Source organism: Mobula birostris, chromosome 9 (assembly GCF_030028105.1).
Source record: "Mobula birostris isolate sMobBir1 chromosome 9, sMobBir1.hap1, whole genome shotgun sequence".
NCBI classification, from domain to species: domain Eukaryota; kingdom Metazoa; phylum Chordata; class Chondrichthyes; order Myliobatiformes; family Myliobatidae; genus Mobula; species Mobula birostris.
Window position 1 is genome coordinate 147,195,130 of NC_092378.1, and position 22,419 is coordinate 147,217,548.

At 47.5% G+C, this 22,419-nt stretch overlaps 1 protein-coding gene across 1 annotated transcript in view; it reads left to right on the top strand.

Moving 5' to 3' along the window:
• LOC140203168 (cytochrome P450 2K1-like) overlaps nucleotides 1-22,419 on the top strand; it is a 94,805-nt gene that overhangs the window by 41,734 nt on the left and 30,652 nt on the right. Inside the window, exon 8 of the mRNA XM_072269073.1 lies at nucleotides 20,900-21,062. Coding sequence (XP_072125174.1) covers nucleotides 20,900-21,062 — 163 coding nt within the window. The remainder of the gene's footprint in view (nucleotides 1-20,899; nucleotides 21,063-22,419) is intronic.

Consider the following 22,419-nt stretch of genomic DNA (forward strand, 5'->3'; position numbering starts at 1 on the left):
TCCATAGTAAAGGAAACCCAAAGGCATGACCGTGACCCCGGCAAAGGACCCGCCGATCACCTTTTTGCGTCTGATTCCGTCAGATTTCAGGTTCTCCAGTGAGGGCGCACATCTCAGTTCGCTTGCCACCCCGGGATTGATCGGACCCTGGCTCTCCTGAAAAGACACTTTTAGTGGCCTTCCATGAAGGCGGATACCCGTTCCTATGTCTTTGGGAGGACACGCACGCCCGACCCTGAGGATTGCCGATCGACACCGGACTCCGCCTGAGTATCGACCTGGGCAGAAGGTGTGGCTCTCATCCAAAGTCATTGCTCTCAAAAACGAGCCAAAGAAACTCGCCCTCGCTTCCTGGGACCTTTCGACATCGGAAGTATCATCCACTCCACAGCAGTCCGACTTAAACTACCAAGATCTATGCATATCCACCCTACTTTTCAGGTTTCCCAATTAAAACCTCTTTCCGTCAGCCCCTTGTGTCCTCTGATCGAAACCCCTTCACCTGCCCGGATCATCAACAACCATCCGGCATACACCGTCCGGCGGCTTCTAGATGTGCGCCGTCGTGGCAGGGGCCTCCAATACCCGGTCGACTGGGAAGGGTACGTCCCGCTCTTTCATCCTGGACCCCTCCCTCATCCAAGACTTCCATCGGGACCATCCGGACAAGCCTAGACGCTCGCCTGGAGGCTCCCATTGAGGGGTTGTAGTATCATGGTCCCGTCCGGCATTGCCCTATCTTGCTATTATCTCCTTCATGAGGTCTTAATCCCCTCGTCTGATTTCCAATTATTCCCACTTTTAAGGTGACCTTTCCATCTTCAGATCTTTTATTTTCTCAAGAGCCCTAGCCTAATTACAGCAACATCACACACTTCTGGCCTAGAGACTCTCGGATCTCTGCCATACTGCTAGTGCCTTCCACAGTGAAGACTGATGCAAAATACTCAATCAGTTCATTCACCATTTCCTTTTCCCAAAATCACAGGACTTTCTCTCAGCATCATCTTCTAGCGGTCCAATATCTAATCTCGCCTCTCCCCTCACACTTCATAAAGCTGAAGAAACTTTTGGTATCCTCTTTAATATTATTGCCTACTTTACCTTTGTACTCCACTTTTCGTTCTTTATAACTTTTCAGTTGACTCCTATTAGCTCTTAAAAGCTTCCCACTCGTCTGACTTCGCATGAATTGTTGCTCTATTACATGCCCTCTTTGGCTTTTACGATGGGTTTGCCTTCTCTTGGAAGCCTTGCTCTGCCTTCTGTTTTCTCGCCTGAAGCCCTGCCTTGTCTTGCCGGTAACCCTCGCTTCGCCTGAAGTTCTCGTCTTGCCTTGCTTTGCCAGGAGCCTTGCCTTGAGTTGCCGTAACTCTCGCCTCGTCTCGACTGCAGTCCTATCCTCGAGCCACCCTGTACCTAGCTCCCTTCCTGTCCCTTGTCTCCGCCCAAGTAAGCCGAGTCGTCTTGCCGTTACCTGGGGTGGATTCTGTCCCTTCCTGTCCCATGCCTCTGTCCGGTGGTGATCCGTGCCCTGCCCAGGAGATCCACGCCCTGCCCGGGAGGAGCCTGCCAAACCTCGCCTCAAGTCTCCTGCCTCCAGCGTCGCCCCGCCTCAAGCCTCCTGCCTCCAGCGTCGCCCCGCCTCAAGCCTCCTGCCTCCAGCGTCGCCCCGCCTCAAGCCTCCTGCCTCCAGCGTCGCCCCGCCTCAAGCCTCCTGCCTCCAGCGTCGCCCCGCCTCAAGCCTCCTGCCTCCAGCGTCGCCCCGCCTCAAGCCTCCTGCCTCCAGCGTCGCCCCGCCTCAAGCCTCCTGCCTCCAGCGTCGCCCCGCCTCAAGCCTCCTGCCTCCAGCGTCGCCCCGCCCCAAGCCTCCTGCCTCCAGCGTCGCCCCGCCCCAAGCCTCCTGCGTCCAGCGTCGCCCCGCCCCAAGTCTCCTGCGTCCAGCGTCGCCCCGCCCCAAGTCTCCTGCGTCCAGCGTCGCCCCGCCCCAAGTCTCCTGCGTCCAGCGTCGCCCCGCCCCAAGTCTCCTGCGTCCAGCGTCGCCCCGCCCCAAGTCTCCTGCGTCCAGCGTCGCCCCGCCCCAAGTCTCCTGCGTCCAGCGTCGCCCCGCCCCAAGTCTCCTGCGTCCAGCGTCGCCCCGCCCCAAGTCTCCTGCGTCCAGCGTCGCCCCGCCCCAAGTCTCCTGCGTCCAGCGTCGCCCCGCCCCAAGTCTCCTGCGTCCAGCGTCGCCCCGCCCCAAGTCTCCTGCCTCCAGCGTCGCCCCGCCCCAAGTCTCCTGCCTCCAGCGTCGCCCCGCCCCAAGTCTCCTGCCTCCAGCGTCGCCCCGCCCCAAGTCTCCTGCCTCCAGCGTCGCCCCGCCCCAAGTCTCCTGCCTGCAGCCTCCAGCGTCGCCCCGCCCCAAGTCTCCTGCCTGCAGCCTCCAGCGTCGCCCCGCCCCAAGTCTCCTGCCTGCAGCCTCCAGCGTCGCCCAACCCCAAGTCTCGACCTTGTCCAGTCTCTGGCTCGGAGTCCAAGCCCGGGCTGCTAGCTCTCTTGTCCAGTCCTGTTCCAGGTTCCTGGTTTTCGTATCCATATCCTTGCCGTCGCACTGTATCCTAGTCCTGTCCCTAGTACTTCAGTGTTTGTGTCTTGCACTTGGGTCCGTTCCCAGCCACCGCCCTATGACAGTACCCTGGACGTTAAGCTCCCAGCTATAATCTTCTTTTGTCCATGACATCATATATACCCATCAGTAATTGTGGTACGTTCATCTACCATATTCCATATACCACGTGCAATAAAATACCAACTACCCCATCCTCAGCACTATCACTGCAATTCCCATCCTCCTGACAAATTAGATTAAACCCTCCCGAACAGTTCCAGAAGACCTGTCCACAAGGATTTTGGTCCCTCTCGGGTTCTAGTGTAACCCAACCCCGTGTACAGGTCATGCCTTCTCTGGAACAGATCCCAATGATTCAGAAATTTGAAATCCTGTCCCCTGCACCAGTTCCTCCGCCATGCATTCATCTGCCAAACCATTCCATTCTTCACCACTAGTACATGGCACAGGCAGCAATACAGAGGTTATTAAGCTGGATGTCCTGCTTTTTAGCTTCCAAGCCAGCTACCTAAAGTCTCTGTTCTATACTTCCTCATCCATCCTACCAATTTTATTTGGAGTCATTGAGTCTGCTCAACCTTCCCCTGCCGTGGACCCAGTCTGAGACACCCTGTTCCTGGCACCTGGGAGGCAACATACCAGCTGGGTGTCTCTATCACACCCACAGAATTTCGTCGCTGTTCCTCTGACTATGGAATCGCCAATCCCCGCTGCAGTCCTCTTCATCTCTCTTCTCTTCTGAACCTCAGCACCAGACTCAGTGCCGGAGACCCGGTCACTGTAGGTCGTCCCCCTCAACAATATCCAAAGTGAGATACTTACTATACCACTTCTGACAGACACCCAGTTACCTGCACCCTACGAGTGACTATCTCCCTGTAGCTCCTATTCATCACCTCCTCATTCTCCTGTATAAGCCCATGATCATCGAGCTGCCTCATCAATTCCTTAATTTTATTCGCTGAGGAGCTGCAGCTCAGGGGCCTGGTGCAGATGTGGCTATCCAGGAGGCTGGGGGTCTCCCAGAATTCCCACATCTCACCCACAGAACAAAACATTGCCCTGGAGACATTCTCGCTGCACTAACAGCGCCCTGGCAGATCATGAATGAAGGAAAAAAAGAAAATGACCAGATACTTATTTCGCCCAATCCTGATGAGCCAAAGCCTCTCCAAGAATGGCCACTCCGCTTGCGGCTGCCTTACCTGTGGAACCTCCCCGGTTTCCTTGGCTGCGTAAGTTAAGGCAATGCACAGGCCGGTCCGGCCAAACCGGTGAGATTAAGGCGCCTCTCACCGCAAAGCCCGGTTTGTGTGAATTTCTACCCGGTTACAACTCAGTGCGAAGAAATAACAGACAGCACACTGCATATGATTAGAGGGATTATATTTATGAATCCTAACTTAACTAAAAGGTTCATAAAGAAAAGGAAAAGAAAACAAAAAGGGCCCTTTATAATTAAACACTCTAATGGGAACAAGTTTGAGTTCAACTCTTCCCAAAATTCATACTCTCCGATCCTCAGTTGATCTCGGCACCTGGATCACAACCCAAACATTGCTTCTACAGAAAGATTTTTACGTTGGTAGTAAAACTGTTCCCAAAATCCATCCTCTTTTATTTTCCTTATTACTTCCCCCCTTGCACAATGATCCATCCCATGTGCTTCTGAGATCAGGATAGACAATAAAGGGGTGGGAGCTACCAGTAGGCCATCTTCCGAGGTCCATAAGGCTTTCTGGGTTCTGCTTGGCCCCCCTTCGTCTCCACAGAGTTTGTTCTGCCAAAGTTGCCTTTCCCTGTATTTCAATTAGGTCCTCTACCATAGGTTCCGGCTCTAGACTTACCTGGGGTGCAATGACAACGGATGTACACCCAGACGCTTTCCTGGCTGCTTCATCTGCAGCTTGATTTCCCTTTGTTACTGCATCGTTTCCTTTTTTATGTGCCTGGCATTTTACTGTAGCTATGGCTTTAGGTTTCATCAGTGCTTTTATTAGATCTAAAATCTGCTGACAGTGCCGTATGGGATCTCCATTGCTCTTTTTAAAACCTCTCTGTTTCCACACTGCCCCAAACAAATGACACAATCCATGAGCATATGCTGAATCTGTATAGATATCTACTTTCTCTCCTTCCATCATTTCGCTGCCGTCAAAGCTCTGATTTCCGCTAGCTGGGCGGAGCACAGTTGGGGACATGCCTCTATTCTGATGACCTTGAAGTCTGCCTGATCTTGTTGCACTACTGAGAACGCTGCGTGATTCCCATCGTGATCTCTGTAACAAGACCCATCTACGAACAGGACCTTTTTATCTTCGTCCTCTAATGGTTCTGATCATAAATCTGCTCTCAATTTAGCGAATGTCATTGTTTCCCCTACACAATCATGGGGTTCTCCTTCATACCCTAAAGGGACATAATCAGCTATGTTACTGGTGGTGCATCTCTGTATAGTTATATCTGGAAATGTCAGTAGCATCTGATATGCTGCTATCCGGCTGGTGTCAACACGAATTTCCCTCTTTCCAGTAATTCTGCTACCTTGTGGTGTGTGTACAGAATCACAGGATAGCCCATGGTTACGGATGATGCCTTTTCATATGCATAGTATAGTGCCACCAATCCCTGGTAACAAGGTGGGTACCCCTGAGCCACCTCATCTGGTTTTGCACTGTAGTATGCTATCGGTTGCTTTGCTTTACCTGTGCCAGTCTCCTGCATTAGAACTGCAGTGGCGTAACCTTCCTGTCGGTTGGATACGAACAGATGAAAGGCCTTCGCGTAGTCAGGCAAAGCTAATGCTGGGGCTGACTGCAATTCCTGCTTTATAGTATTGAAAGCCACTTCCGCCTCCTCATTCCACTGTAGATTATTTCTCAAGCTTGTATCTCCTGCTTCCTTCATTAGTTTCCTCAGTGGCATTAAAATTTCAGCATATCCCCCAATCCAATCTGAACTATATCCTGTCAGTCCCAGAAACGTCATCATCTGTCTCACTGTCTGGGGCTTGGGAGCTTTAGTTATAGCCTCAATTTGATCCGGCGCTATCGCCCTCGCTCCCTTGGATATCACTCTACCTAGGTATTCTACCTGTTGCTTGCAAAATTGCAGCTTCTTTCCAGATACCTTATACCCTCCATGTGCCAGTCTCTCTGAGAGGGTTATGGTATCCTGTTCACACTGTCCCTCACTTTCGGAGCAAATCAACAAATCATCCACATACTGTATCAATGTACTTTCCAATGCTATGCCCTCTAGGTCCGCCTTTAACACTTGATTAAATACGTGTGGTGAATGTTTAAATCCTTACGGCATTCTAGTGTAGGTATACTGCTTGTCTCTGTATGTAAATGCCAATAGGTACTGACACTGATCTGCCAGGGGAACGCTGAAAAAAGCTGAACACAAATAAATCACTGAAAAATAGTCTGCCTCTGGTGGAACATTAGTCAAGAGCGTGTGTGGGTTGGGAATTACCGCTGGCCAGTCCTCCACTACCTCATTCACCGCTCGCAAGTCATGCACCAGTCTCCATTTAGATTTATCCGCTTTAAGGACAGGTAACAGTGGGGTATTACATGGGCTGTCTGTCCTTTTGAGTACTCCTGCCTCCAGTAGCCCCTGTATCGTTGGCGCTATTCCCTCTTCTCCCTCTGGTTTCAAGGGATATTGTGGTCTCCTGGGTGGAACTGCTCCCTTTTTCAGCTTTATTTCTCCCGGACTGGCTGTTCTTATTCTCCCTACATCCGTATCATGTTGTGACCACAGAATAGATGGTAACCTATCCAGCCTGTAATCTCTCTGCTGGCCTTCCTCCTTTCCCAATAACGTCAGGTGTGGTTGGGGAGTTACATCGACCTCCTTTGTTGTTCCTACTATATCTATATCTACCTCTATTTTAAAGTAGTTGTTGTCTGCCGATACCCACACCTGTGGCATAATTTTCCTCCACACCGCTACGGTTGCAGTGTGCTTTACTAAGGGTCCCAGGTCTTTAGACTGATGTCCCTCATTTACCAGCAGCGTTATGTGGGGCTCAGCTTCCAGTATCCTGTACCATTTCTCCAAGAAGGTATTCCACCTGACTTGCAGGGCTGCCCCTTGTCTCCCAATTATTATAGCTTATCCTCTTAGGTGTTGCCGGTTACCTGCCTCCTTGTACCATCTCTCCTCTAACTCTTTGTTCTGAGTTTCATCAAAAATCACTGTGCAATGTAACTCGGATTTGGGCGCTACAGCCTGGGGCAATATAGCCTGCACGCCCTTTTTCCATTTTTCCCAGATTTCCCAAATCTGATCTTCTATGTCTCCTATCCAAAAGACATTAGCTTTCTTGACTCCCCGCATTAGTAATTGAGCATTTACTCTTCCCACACTCAACCCACTTCTGGTTCATTCTAATTTTAATTCTAGTTTTAATAGGGCATCTCTGCCTAGCAAATTCACCGGAGTTCCTTTGGACACTAATATCGGCAAAACTATTCCTTTGCTGCCCATCCTTAACCTCACTGGAGCCATACATTGTGTCAACTGTGTTTTTCCCGAGAACCCTACAGTCTTAATAAATTTTCCTGATATAGGAAGGTGAAGGGCATACTACGGCTGTACGCAAGTATATGTGGATCCAGTATCTATCATCATTGGTGTCAGCTGCCCTTCTAACACAACCTGACCAATGGGTTCCTCTTCTGCCTCTCTTGTTATCACTGGGTAGTGTCCCTTCCCACCTGGGTTCTCTGGGCACCACTAATGTCTTGCATAGGTTTTCACGGGTCCACTCGGCCCTGCGGGGACTGGTCCTTGGCTAGAATGTGGTTCCCATCTCATTGGTTCCTGCTCGTACGTGACGACCCATGGCTTACGTGGGCAGTCCCTTCTCATGTGTTCTGGCTGGTTACATCCCCAGCACAGTCTCTGTATCTCTTTTTTGACTTGTTTCCTTACTGGCGCTTCCTGCCCATAACCTCTCCGCCCCCCTCCTTGGGATTTCCAGTCCTGTCTGGGCTGCTGTTTAAATTTATCCTGTCCCTGATAGGGCATTTGCGGAAAAGCTCCCCCAAAGACGTTTATTATTGGCATCGGGTTTTCTAGACTCTGTCTTAAGGCACGACCGGTCCCTCCATGTAATGGCATTTCATTCATTTCAACGGCTGTGCTTAAATCGGTCACTGCTGGCAGCATCTTCTTGCCTTTTCCTTTTTCCTTCTTTTTAAGTTCTTCAAGCTGCATTCGTATCAGCTTTCCTTGCACTTCTTCAGCTGCTCAGACAACTTTCGTTTGTCTTTTCGATATTTTTCGACCGCATGGACTACGTGGTCCCTGAATTCCTGTGGGGTCATTGACATCAGTCCAACCACTTCCTCAAGTTTAGACTTAACTTAGGGAGGCATCGCATCCAAAACAGTATTTCGGAACATCATGGTCATAAATGGGTTGCCTTCCTCCTCTTGTTCAGTTTCCAGTCTCCACCTTTTCAACTGATTTTCTATATAGGCTGCTGGATTTTCACTGTCTCCCAGTGGATCCCCTTTCATGGCTTTGGGGTTCATTTTGGGTGGATCGAGCTCCCTGAGGGCCCCCCATACCCTCTGCCTCACTATGTCAAATTTGGCCCCGTCAATCAGTGTGCTGTCCGCATTCTGTATGCCAGCCACTTCCATCAGCTCTTGTAGTTTGGAGGTTCCTATCAGGTTTACCAGCAGCGCCTACAAATCTCCCATAGCCAACATTCGTCCCGTGGTTTCTTCCTCAAAGGCCCTAATCTACTTCCCTGCACCCTCATGTGGGCTGGGCAAGGTGTTTTTCAGCCCTTCCAGGTCCTGGGATCCCCAAGGAATATAGTGTACTTATCCCAATCCATTTACTAACAACGGCATCATTCTCCCTTTCCTTTCCCACATATCCTGACTCTCCTCCTTGCTTGACTCCCCATCTGCTTCTGAGCACGTTTTCACTGGCTGCCACATGATTCTTTCCGGGGTTTTCTTTCTCCCTTGGCCTCCTCGTGGAGTTCTTCCTTTTTGCCTTGAGCTAGCATTTGCTTGGGCCCATGTGAAATCCTCAAACTCCCGTTGGAAATTCATTCTCTGCTGTAATTTCCTAATCTCTCCCTCTGTTTCTAATATCTGCCTTTTCACTCTTTCTTTTCCTCCTTCAAGACTCCTATCTCCTATTCTCTGCCTACACTCTCCTGCATCCTCTCTTTCGCTACTTAACTCTTGCTCTCCCGACAAGTTACCTTCTGCACTGGCCTGTTCAGTTCCGTGCCCATATAACAAAGATTTCTCTTCATCCCTTTTCGCTTTTAATTCCTGTAACCCTTTGATCTCTTCTTCTATTTCCCTTTTCTCCTGTTGTATCTTTGCTCTGTCTTCTTCTATTACCTTCCGTAGTTCCTCCTGCTCCTTTTCGTCATTCTTTCTTTCCTCCTCGGTATCGCCGACTTTAATTTCTCCATTTAGATCCACTTTTCCTGTTGTCATCGGACCCTGCTTAAGGATTTCTTTCTCATAAAAGGGAAAAGGTTTTCCTACGTCTTTCAGGTCTGGGTATAGAGCTGAAGCCGGCTCCCTGTTATGCTTTTCCTTTTCTTTATCAGACTGCCCCTTTCGTTTCTCAGTGTCTTTTTTACTTACTATTAATATACTTACCGTCATTCTTAACCTTGACACCCCGGGAATTTTCTGCTCAATATTTCTACTGCTGTGCTCTTGATTAATCCTCTGAGCCTCCTTTTATCCCCAATTCTGCCAGATTCTTTGGATCGGAGAGACCCTTCGGCAGTTGCTTCACACTTCTGAGTCCCCGAGACCCCCCAAAACCAACAGAATTTTTAGTCCGAATTAACGCAAAAAGGGCTCATCTTTTTTCTTTGGGTGCACCCTTAATTCTGTTAGCCCCGTGAGGGTCCCCGAGGGACCGGGAAGCGTCCCAATCTGCCGTTCCTTTCCTCGCGGGTCTCTATCCGATCCTGTTCGTGACGCCAATTTTCTCGTGGTTTCTCGTTTCTCACAAACGACAAGGAGACGCAGAAAACTCGTCAAGACGTTTTAAACTTTAATTTGCTAATCAAAGCTGAGAGAATCTGAAAGCTGGTAGCTGACAGCCCACCGAAGCTTGTATACAGCATTTTTTATAGCAATTTCCTATCTTAGCTACATTATCATATCCAGTCGGCCTGCGATTACTTATCATCAATATATCCGCTCTCGACTTTCCACTATTGTTTTACTCCCCAACTTAATTATGTCCTAGTTTACATTTTAGACCATATGTCCTTTCATCCCTAACCGCAGTTATCTCTTAATTAGTCTTGCGTTGACATACTGCCACATATTTCATCACCTTACTCGCCACCGTTATCTTTCTACTTGGTTTCATTCTAGTTCTCTCCATGAATTAATAGTGATCAGGTCAAAGGTCATGGCTACAGAGTGAATACCACCTATTCAGCTAGCAGTGGTTGAATAGTAAATATTGAAAATGCAAATTGTCCATTTGAGTAAACACTGCGCTTATTATTCAATGCGCATCTGGGAGGAGCGGCTACGGTTGTTGCTGTAGCAACGAGCGTGACCACGCCTCTCGCATGCGGGTTAACGTCTCCCCAGTTGCAGAACTAAGCATTACAGTGGGTCCGAGCTCGCTCAGTTTTTGCCTGGAATCCTGGTCCTGACTGCTGGACGAAGTCGTAAATCAAAAGGTGCCGGGCGATGTCTTTCCCCGGTGTTTTCTCACTGGATACTGTGTTTTTGGTGCTCCTCTGCGCCCTCACCGTGTTGATTATCGCTTATTTTCGCAATGGGTCTAAATCTCACGCAGAGCTCAACTTCCCCCCAGGGCCCACTCCTCTTCCTATCATCGGGAACCTACACCTCCTGGGTCTAAAGAACTCCCACGTAACTCTCATGGAGGTAAGAGGAGTCGCGATCCAGACCAGCAAAGACTGGACATTGTGTATCGGTCCTACCGAGTGCCTGGGAGTGTCGTTAGCGATTCAATTCAGTATTCCGGGAAACACGGCAGGAAAGTTACACGTAACACATATAAAAATAATGCTGGTGTACGCAGCAGACCAGGCAGCATCTATAGGTAGAGGTACAGGACTGACGAATGGTCTCGGCCTGATACATCGACTGTACCTCCTCCTTTTGATGCTGCCTGGCCTTCTGCGTACACCAGCAATTTTTATGTGTGTTGCTTGAAATTTCAGCATCTGCAGATTTCCTTGCGTTTGCGAGGGAAGTTACGTAATACTTTCGCAACTTCCAAAACAACTCCCACTTGGAAATTCCCCTCCAAGTCACTCACTTTCCTGACTTGGAAGCATATCGCCGTCCCATCATTGTCGTTGGGTCAAAATCATGCAATTCCCATCCCAATAGCACTGTGGGTGTCCCTACACCTCAGGGACTGCAGCGCTTCAAGGCGGCAGCTGATCGCCACCTTCTCAAGGGAAACCAGGGATGGGCAATAAATGCTGTCTTAGCTGGCGATGTCCACATCCCAAACATTACTAGTTTAAAAAAAAACTCTTGTTGCACATACTACCTGTTCTAGATAAAACTAGTCAGTGTTTCAACAATAGGAAGTCTTCTGTTAGTACTTTTTCTGTAATAGATGAATATTTACAAGAAAAAAACCGTGCAACATGTTAGTCAATGCGTTAAGTTTTTCAAAATACATTTTAAAATATTAGTATAGCTGTTATTTATGTGCCCCCCCACCCCCGGGATGGTATGCTTCCACAATAATTGAGTGGCTTTCTCGCCCGACCCGGCCACTCTCTATCCAGTAGCGGAAGAACCCTCGGTCAACTGGAGTCTTCATTTCCTCCCTTGGAAACCCCAGACAATTCGGATTGGCAGCGACATCTTCTCCATAATTTCCAACAGCACAGGAGAGGTTAACCAAAAGGTTTTGTGCTTAACCCCGCTTTATATTTATGGTTGCGAGGCTAAGCACAGCTCCAATGCCATACTTAAATTGGCTGACGACACCGCTGTTGTTAGCTGAATCTGAGGTGGTGATGAATCTGCATATATCTGGGAGATTGAAAATCTGGCCAAGTGTGACCTCAACAGCAATCTCAACAAGTTCGAAGAGCTGATTACTGACTTCAGGAGGAGGAAACCAGAGATCCACGAACCAGTTCTTATCGGGGGATCAGAGGTGGAGGGGGGTCAGCAACTTTAAATTTCTCGGTGTGTTAGCTAGTTATGTGTGTGTACATTTTATTAGTTTGTCTTTTGTATTTGTAAAGTGTGCTGCCTTTTGCACAACGCCTGTTTGCCCAGTCGGGCATGGTCCTTCTGATTCAATGTTATGGTTCTTGGATTTACTGTGCCCGAAAGAAAGCAAATCTCAGGGTTGTAAATGGTGATATATATACTTTCAACTTAGAGCTATACTTGTAGCTCTTCCCTACCGAGCTTTTGCGGTAGTCGCGCCTAGCATCCTTCAGCACGTCCTCCCGCAGGCAGGAATGTGCCAGTCGGTAAAATTCCCCTGTGGACATCTCGAAGTGCTGACAGACCAAAGGGGCGTCTGGCATCAAGTTGATCTTTCAGCAACACGTGTCTCCGGGGGAATAACCACAGATCAGAATGTCCTGTTACACAGCAGCTCAAGGTGAACTGTGACGCACGCTCATGCCTGGGCGAACAGCCCGGCGAGGAAACCTGCCGTGTCCATGGGTACAGCGATGGGAGCATTTAAATTTAGTTGGTGTTTGTGAACGTGTTAGTCTCTGTTATTGTCTACATGTTGTTGTTGTATTGCAGAATGTAATTTGTATTAAAGGGGTTTATATAAAATATACGCAAATTCAGATATTAATAGAATGGAGCCAGGGAGTGTAAACTGAGAGCAGCCGCCAGAGAGAGAGTCCACCTCTAACATGTGGAAGTTGTTTAAAGACCAGCTGATGCGCACACTGCAGGATGTCAAGGTACGGTAATGTGAGTTTGGATGACCAGAGCGGTTATGGAACATGGAATATAAAACATTACAGCACGGGAGCAGGCCCTGCGGCCTGCCGTGACCAATAGCTAATCAACCTAAGCTCTTCTCCCCATACAATGTCCATGTCCCTCAATTTTTCTCACATTCATGTGCCTATCTTAACGTCTCTTAAAAGTCCCTAATGTATCTACCTCCATCATCACCCCAGACAGACCATTACAGGTATCCACTACTCCCTGTGTAAAAATTTTGCCTCTCACTTCTTCGAAATTAGCCTACTTCACCTTAAATGCATGTCATCTGGTATTAGAGCTTTCAACCTGAAGAGAAAGATATTGCCTGTCCACTCTCTCTGTGCCTCTGATAATCTTATAAAGCTCTGTCACGTCTCCCTGCAGCCTCTGGCTCGACAGCGAAAGCAACCCAAATCTGTCCTACCACTCATGATAGTCATGGTCCGGTCCGTGAAATCTGCATTCCAGTTCACAGTCTGGTCCAGTTCCTTATTCCGGGTTTTCCCCAGTTTCTGTTCAAGCAGCTGATTCTCGTTTGTGCTGGCTGCATAAATAGCTTCAGGATTCAGCCTCTGGTGGCTGGACTGTTCTGTCATAATAGGGGGCGCTGGTGGCGGACCCAAATGCAAGACACAGACACTGAAGAACAAGGAACAGGACTAGGATGCAGGACCTGGGCTTGGACATGGTTGCACAGTTTTTTCTTGTAAATATTCAGGTATTACAGAAAAAAATACTTGGAGAAGACCTCCTAGTGTCGAAACACTGGCTAGCTTTATCTAGAACAGGTAATATCTACAACAAGAGTTTTTTTAAATTATTAATATTTGGGATGTGGAGATCGCCAACTAAGACAGCATTTATTGCCCATCCCTAGTTACACTTGAGAAGGTGGCACTGAGCTGCCTTCTTGAACCGCTGCAGTCCCTTAGGTGTAGCTACACCCACAGTGCTATTAGGATGGGAATTGCATGATTTTAACCCAGCGACAATGATGGGACGGCGATATGCTTCCAAGTCAGGAAGGTGAGTGACTTGGAGGGGGATTTCCAAGTGGTAGTTGTTTTGGAAGTTGCGAAAGTATTATGTAACTTTCCTCGCAAAAATGATGTATCGGGCCGAGACCCTTCACCAGTCCTGTACCTCTTCCTATAGATGCTGTCTGGCCTGCTGCGCTCACCAGCATTTTCTGTGTGTTGCTTGAAATTCCAGCATCTGCAGAATTCCTCGTTGTTTTGAACTGTCTCTGTGTCCACGCCTTCACTAGGTAAGTCTGGCAGTTTGCCGCTACCTAGTGTAGGGAACCATCTGTATCCATGCCTTTGCGGGGTAGGTCTGGCCATTTCCCGCTACCTAGTTTTGGGAACCATCTGTGTTCACGCCGTCACTAGGTAGGTCCAGCCATCTGCCGCTACCTTGTGTTGTGAACTGTCTCGTCCTATTCTGCATCCTGTGTGATGAATCCCGGCCCTACATCCTGTACCCAATTAGGGGTCCCGGGTCTTTGTTCTGTGTATCAGTCCCGGCCCTACGTCTTGCTTCCAAGGGGGGTCCTGGCTCTGTGTTCCATGTTCCTGTCTCCCCCTTGACCAAGGCTCTGCGTTCCTGGCTCTCCCTCGACCAAGTCAAGGCTTCGGGGTCTTGTCCCGTCCTAGCCACGATCCAAGAAGCTTGTCCAGTCCAAGCCTTGACTTTGTGTTCTCGTCTTGTCCATGTGTCTCGCCTAGCCCAGGAGTACCTTGCCCAGCCCGGTGCTGGGGTTCCCTTGTCCTGTTCAGGAGTCTCACGTCCAGTCCTGTTGACACTCCTTGCCCTATAGCCACGCCTTGTCCTCGCCACGTCTGGCGTCCGAGCCTGAGTCAAGTCCCAGGTTCTGGGTCCTTGCCCAGTCTCTGGATTGGAGTCCATACACAAGCCTCGAAGAACCCAAGCCTCGAGGTACCCCAGCCACGTCCAGCCTTGTATCCATGTCATGTGCTTGCCAGGTTCTGGGATCCGAGCCCGAGGCAAGACCTAGGTTCTAGGTCGTTGTCCAATCTCTGGCTCGGAGTCCAAGCCCAGGTCCAGTTCATAGTTCCTAATCTGGGTTCCCTGTTTCTTGGCCATGTCCTAGCCCAGGTCCAACATCCTAGTCCTGTTCCTTGATCTTCAGTGTCTGTGTCTTGCATTTGGGTCCACCACCAGCGCCCCCCATTATGATAATGATAGCACATGCTCTCTAATCAGGCAACCTTCTGGTAAACCTCGTCTGCACCCTCTCCAAAGGCTCAACATCCCTCCAATAATGGGGCAAGCAGAACTGAATGCAATGCAGGCTAACTAGAGTTTCATAAAGCTGCAAAGTAACTTCCAGAACTTTGAACTCAATGCTTCGACTTACAAAGGCAAGCATGCCATCTGCCATCTTAACCATTCTGAAGACCTATGTCGCCACTTTCAGGGAGCAAAGAACTTGCACCCCAAGATCCCTCTTCTCATCAATACCAATAAGGGTCTTGCCGTTCATAGCGTACCCACCACTCGCAATTTAAATGTAAAGAAATAATGAAGGTTCCGGCATCTGCAGAATTCCTATTGTTAATGAAGGTTCCGGTTCTGGTGAAGAAGATGGTGCCAGCATACAACGTGACCAATAGCGTTGTCCTTCAGACAATTCACAAAACTATTTATTTTACTTCTTCTATCAAATAGGATTATTTTATAAAGCTAAGTGCAATTGGAACCTGTGATTTACATTTTGGTGGCGTCTTTTTGGGTCGATTAAACAATCTGCTGCTTTTTCATCTCTGAAGGAGGTCGGCGAGGTTTGCAGAGTGTGTGGTCTGTATGCCAAGAAACACCGCGGAGAGTTTAAAAAGGCAGGTTGCTACCAACGGCTGTCTTTTGGATCGGGACTACCGAGCGTCGCGGGAGCTGAATTCTGAAGGAAGGCAGTTTTTTTTAAAAAACTTCTTCGAGTGCAAGAAGGACGAGACTGCGCAGGCGCATGACGTCAACAGAACAGTGTGGAGAGTTTGAAAAGGAGACCACCCTATACAGCGGGCAGCTGTCAGAGCGGACAGCGGAGTGAGTGGGAGCAGGGTGTAGGGCTTTGGCTTCCACGGGCTTCAGCGGTAAACGGGAAGAGGCGAGAGCGAAGCACCAACTCTTTTTTTCTCCCCACCACCCCACCCCACTTCGCGAATTGGTCCGGACAGACAGGAACAGCAGGGCTCTCACAGCTAACGGTACGAGCTAACGGTTTAAAAAGTACGTCTGTTTAGATTTCCAGAAGTTCAGAAGGAAGCTAAGAAGCAGGATCTCCAGGGTTGTAATCTCGGGATTATTACCTGTACCACGTGCTAGCGAGGGCAAGAATAGTAGGGTCAGGCAGATGAATGCGTGGCTGAGAGACTGGTGCAGGGGGCAGGGTTCAGATTCTTGGATAATTGGGATCTCTTCCCGGGGTAGTATGACCTGTTCAAAAATGACAGGTTGCACCTGAACCCGAAGGGGACCAATATCCTGGCGGGAAAGTTTAATAGTGCTGTTAGGGAGGGTTTAAACTAATTCGGCAGGGGGATGGGAACCGGAATGACAGAGCAGAGGAAGGGGAAAACAGAAATAAATCTAAGATAGTGAGCAGTAAATATGTCAGGAAAGACAGGCAAATTTGTAGCCATTGGGATGAGTTGCAGTGCAATAAAGTTGCAATGAAATAAGGTTGCAGTGAAATCAAATCGAGAAGTACCAAATACTAGTCTTAAGGTGTTATACTTAAATGCACACAGCATAAGGAATACGGTGGATGATCGTGTGGTACAGCTGCAGATTGGCAGGTATGATATTGTGGCATTCACTGAGACCTGACTAAAGGATGCATGTCTCTGGGAGCTGAATGTCCAATGGTACACGGTGTATCCGAAGGATAGGACGGTAGGCAGAGGGGGAGGCGTGGCTTTATTGGTAAGAAATGATATTAAATCATTAGAAAGAAGTGATATACGATCGGAAGGTGCGGCATCTTTATGGGTTGAGCTAAGAAATTGCAGGGGTAAAAGGACCCTGATGGCAGTTATTTATAGGGCTCCAAACAGCTGCAGGGATGTGGACTACAAATTACAACAGGAAATAGAAAAGACTTGTCAGAAGGGCAGTGTTATGATAATTGTGGGGGATTTTAAGATGCGAGTGGATTGGGAAAAATCAGGTCGGCACTGGATCTCAAGAGAGAGAATTTGTAGAATGTCTGCGAGATAGCTTTTTAGAACAGCTTGTTGTTGAGCCCACTAGGGGATTGGCTGTACTGGATTGGATATTGTGTAATGAACCGGAGGTGATTAGAGGGATTGAGGTGAAGGAACCCTTAAGAGGCAGTGATCATAACATGATTGAGTTCACTGGGATATTTGAAAAAGAGAAGCTGAAATCTGATGTGTCGATATTTCAGTGGAGTAAAGGAAATTACAGTGGCATGAGAGAGGAACTGAGCAAAGTTGACTGGAAAGGCACACTGGCAGGAAAGACGCAGAGCAGCAGTGGCTGGAGTTTATGCCAGAAGTTAGGAAGGTGCAAGACAGGTATATTCCAAAAAAGAAGAAATTTTCGAGTGGAAGAAGGTTGCAACCGTGGTTAACAAGAGAAGTCAAAGCCAAAGTTAAAGCAAAGGAGAGGGCATACAGGGAAGCAAAAATTAGTGGGAAGACAGAGGATTGGGAAGTTTTTAAAACCTTACAAAAGGAAACCAAGAAGGTCATTAAGAGGGAAAAGATTAACTGTGAAATGAAGCTAGCAAATAATATCAAAGAGGATACTAAAAGCTTTTTCAAGTATATAAAGAGTACAAGACAGGTGAGACTAGATATAGGACCGATAGAAAATGATGCTGGAGAAATTGTAATGGGAGATAAGGAGATGGCAGAGGAACTGAACGAGTATTTTGAATCAGTCCTCACTGAGGAAGACATCAGCAGTATACCGGACACTCAAGGGTGGCAGGGAAGAGAAGTGTGCGCAGTCACAATTATGACAGAGAAAGTACTCAGGAAGCTGAATAGGCTGAAGGTAGATAAATCTCCCGGACCAGATGGAATGCACCCGCATGTTCAGAAGGAAGTAGCTGTTGAGATTGTGGAGGCATTAGCGATGATCTTTCAAAAGTCGATAGATTCTGGCATGGTTCCGGAGAACTGGAAGACTGCAAATGTCACCCCGCTATCTAAGAAGGGGGCAAGGAAGCAAAAAGGAAATTATAGACCTGTTAGCTTGACATCGGTGGTTGGGAAGTTGTTGGAGTCGATTGTCAAGGATGAGGTTACAGAGTACCTGGAGGCATATGACAAGATAGGCACAACTCAGCATGGATTCCTTAAAGGAAAATCCTGCCTAACGAACCTATTACAAATTTTTGAGGAAATTACCAGTAGGCTAGACAGGGGAGATGCAGTGGATGTTGTATGTTTGGATTTTCAGAAGGCCTTTGTCAAGGTGCCACACATGAGGCTACTTAACAAGAGCCCATGGAATTACGGGGAAGTTACATACGTGGATAGAGCGTTGGCTGATTGGCAGGAAACTGAGAGTGGGAATAAAGGGATCCTATTCTGGTTGGCTGCCGGTTACCAGTGCTGTTCCACAGGGGTCCGTATCGTGGCTGCTTCTTTTAACATTGTACATCAACGATTTGGATTATGGAATAGATGGCTTTGTGACTAGGTTTGCTGACGATACGAAGATAGGTGGAGGGGCCAGTAGTGCTGAGGAAACGGAGAGTCTGCAGAGAGACTTGGATAGATTGGAAGAATGGGCAAAGAAGTGGCAAATGAAGTACAATGTTGGAAAGTGTATGGTTATGCACTTTGGCAGAAATAATAAACGGGCAGACTATTATTTCAATGGGGAAAGAATTCAAAGTTCAGAGATGCAACGGGACTTGGGAGTCCTCGTACAGGATACCCTTAAGGTTAACCTCCAGGTTGAATCAGTAGTGAAGAAGGCGAATGCAATCTTGGCAATTATTTCCAGAGGAAAAGAGTATAGGAGCAGGGATGTGATGTTGAGGCTCTATAAGGCGCTGGTGAGACCTCACTTGGAGTATCGTGGGCAGTTTTGGTCTCCTTATTTAAGAAAGGATGCGGTGACGTTGGAGACGGTACAGAGAAGATTCACTAGAATGATTCCGGGAATGAGAGGTTTAACATATGAGGAATGTTTGTCCGCTCTTGGACTGTATTCCTTGGAGTTTAGAAGAAAGAGGGGAGACCTCATAGCAACATTTCGAATGTTGAAAGGCATGGACAGAGTGGATGTGGCAAAGTTGGTTCCCATGATGGGGAAGTCTAGTACAAAAGGGCATGACTTAAGGATTGAAAGGCGCCCATTCAGAACAGAAAAGCGAAGACATTTTTTTAGTCAGAGGGTGGTGAATCTATGGAATTTGTTGCCATGGGCAGCAGTGGAGGCCAAGTCATTGGGTGTATTGAAGGCAGAGGTTGATAGGTATTTGAGTAGCCAGGGCATCAAAGGTTATGGTGAGAAGTCGGCGGAGTGGGACTAAATGGGAGAATGGATCAGCTCAGGATTCAATGGCGGAGCAGGCTCAATGGGCCGAATGGCCGACTTCTGCTCCTTTGTCTTATGGTCTAAACCTGGAGACTTGGTACGAGCCAATGATCGACTCCATTTCTGGCTGCTTTTAGAGGACCCTGCAGTTCATGTTGTATGTATTTCTGGTTTCTGGTTACTTCTCTTGTTTGTGATTTGACCCCTTTCTTATTGCTATTTTGTGTGATTTTCATCAGGGTAGACTGTCTGTCTGGCTTGCAAGCAATGAACTACACAGTGCTACATGGAACTAAACTGAATTTTCCTGGACTGTCTCAAGGATGCTGTGGTTTTGATCTGTCATATTCTGTGTTTTTTCCTTGTTCTTTGCCATTTGATCTTTTGTTCTGCATTGGGTGTTTGATGTTTTCTTTGACCGGGTTCCATGGTATTTCCTTCTTTCGTGGCTGTCTGTGGGAATACCAATCTCAGGGTTGTATACTGTATGCATACTTTGATAATAAATGTACTTTGAACTTTAAAGATTGTAAACATTTGAAATATAAATGTTATAAACTTCGAAAAAAATAAAAAGCCCGGGTATTTCAGGTTTAAGAGGATAGAATTACTCAGAGCCCATGAAGGATATAGAGGTGGCAAAAGGCAGCTGAAGCAGGGAATTTGGAAGAGCAAAGGAGTCATGGAATATCCTTGATTTAAGTCTAATTATAAAACACTTTGGGTTGCCGTGGTAGCATACTGGTTCATATATCACAGCTCAGGGAATCGGAGTTCAGATTTCAGTTCCGACACTGTCTATAAGGAGTTTGTACGTCCTCCCCGTGAGGAGCGTGGGATTCCTCAGGATGCTCTGGTTTTCTTCCACAGCCCAAAGATGTACAGGTCAGGGCATTGATTGGTCATTACAGATTGTCCTGTGATGAGGCTAGGGTTAACTAGGAGCGTTGCTGAGCAGTGAGGCTTGTTGCACCAGAAGGGCTTGTTCTGCACTGTATCGCCAAAGAAATAAACAAACAAACAAACAAACAAATAAATAAATAAAATGAAGACCTTCAACTGCCCTGAATGGTGGGAGCAAGTATAGAGGAGTGTTAGGAATGGATGACGTACACTCAGTGGACACTTTGCCTGGTACAGGAGTGGGACCCAGTGTGATCTTCTGCTGCTGTAGCCCATCCACTTCAAGGTTCAACATGCTGTGCATTCAGAGATGCTTTTCTGCTCACCACTGTTGTAATATGTGGTTATTTGAGGTAGTCATCTTCTTGTCAGCTTGAATAAGTTTGGCCATTATCCTCTGTCCTCTCTCATTAACAGTTTGTTTTTATCCACAGAACTGCCACTCACTGGGAGTTTTGTTCACTGTTTGCACCATTCTGTACACTCTACAGAAGTTTGTGCATGAAAATCCCAGAAAGTCAGCAGCTTCTGAGATACTCAAACCACCCTGTCTGGTGCCAACAATTATTCCACAGTCAAAGTCACTTATTTCTTCCCCATTCTGATGTTTGCACTGAACAACAAATGAACCTCTTGACGATGTCTGCATGCATTTATGCACTGAGTTGCTGCCACATGATTGGCTGATTAGATGTTTGCATTAATGAGGTGTCTGTGTGTACTTAATATAGTGGCCACTGAGTGTCGTTCCTGGGCTGTACACTAGTGGCCATTTCTGATGAAGTGATAATATAACTGAATATAAAAAAAAACAAGGATTTAATTGTTTAATTAATGAATTGATGATATAAATGTGTTCCTGCTATTTCAGCTGTCTGAGAAATATGGTCCAATCTTCACCATCAAGCTTGGGATGATGAGAGCTGTGGTTCTGGCTGGCTACGAGACAGTGAAGGATGCTCTTATCAACCATCCAGATCAGTTTGCAGGAAGAGCCCACATCCCAATATTTGATGATTTAACACAGGGTTTCGGTAACTATCGACATCATTATTATCAAACCAAGTTACATTTGGTTGCATCCTCATTCTTCTCAGTTCAGTTCTTGTTGGAGGCTTGTTATTCTGAAGTGTAAAGCTTGCAATGGTCTCAGACACAACATGAACACACAAGATTAGGCAGGTACTGAAACTCCAGAGTAATACACACAAAGTACTACAGGAACTCAGTGGGGCAGGCAGCACCTACAGAGAGGAATAAAGAGTCAATATTTCAAGCCGAGGCCCTTAATTGTGACCGGAAAGAAAGTGGGTAGAAGCCAAAACAAGAAGCTAGAGTGAGGGGAAGGAGTACAAGATGGAAGGTGACAGGTGAAGTCAATTGAGGGGAAGGTGGGTGGATGGGGAAAGAGTGCGGTTGAAGTGAGAAGCTGGGGGGGGGGGTAAAAGTGAAACCAGGTGAGGGGGAGATTTGGTAGGTCGAGGAGAGGTAGGGTGGATGATGTGAGAAGCTGGGAGCATCTTCAAATGTCCTTGCAATCGTTTGCAAATTCTGCTTAATATAATCTCATTATACCCAGGTAATTTATCCCTGCGGAAATTTTCATTGGTGTACAGAGGGAGTGTGGTACTATTGGGGGGTGAAATGAGTCACCAAGCTGGACTTCCACAATAAAAGATCGTGTGGCCATATTTTAAAGAATTTGTTCTGCCTGTTATCTTTGCCAGTGTTGATCCCAGTAACAACACACATGCAGGTTATTGGGATCATAGGCTACCATAATTTACCCCTAGTATAGGCATGTGATTGGACAGTCATGACCTAGAAAGTTATATGGCAATGTAAGAACAGAGGCTGTTTCTTGGTGTTTGGTGTATGTTGTATTGTAGGCCATCAACTAATTAAATATAAAAGAAAACATCTAACTGCAATGAGTCAAAGACAATGGAAAAAGGCAAACCAGATGTCTTTGTTCCAGCCATGTGGTAGAAGCAATGGATACCGATATTTTGTGAGACTGTTCTGCAACCTCCATTTTGTGAACTGGTTCTGCTCAGATGTAGCTGGATCAAACCACTTAGAAGTGAACAAATAAAGCACCTACGAGCTCATTTCCAAATAAGACATTGTTTGTGAGATGCTCATATATAACACCTTTCAGCCTTGTATTCATCAACCGGTCACAGCGGCTCCATGCAGTGGGTTATGCCCCTCAACAGTCTCCAAAGCTATGATTGAGGGTAAAGGCCACAGGGGTAATGTGTGGCTGCCCATTTCCTTTCCTTCTCCTGGCAGTCACCCAGGTACTGCACTCCTGAATCCTCGGGGTGACGAACTTCCTGCAGCTCCTATCTGTGACTTCCATATGAGTCAAAGGTCAGCGAGCTGCAG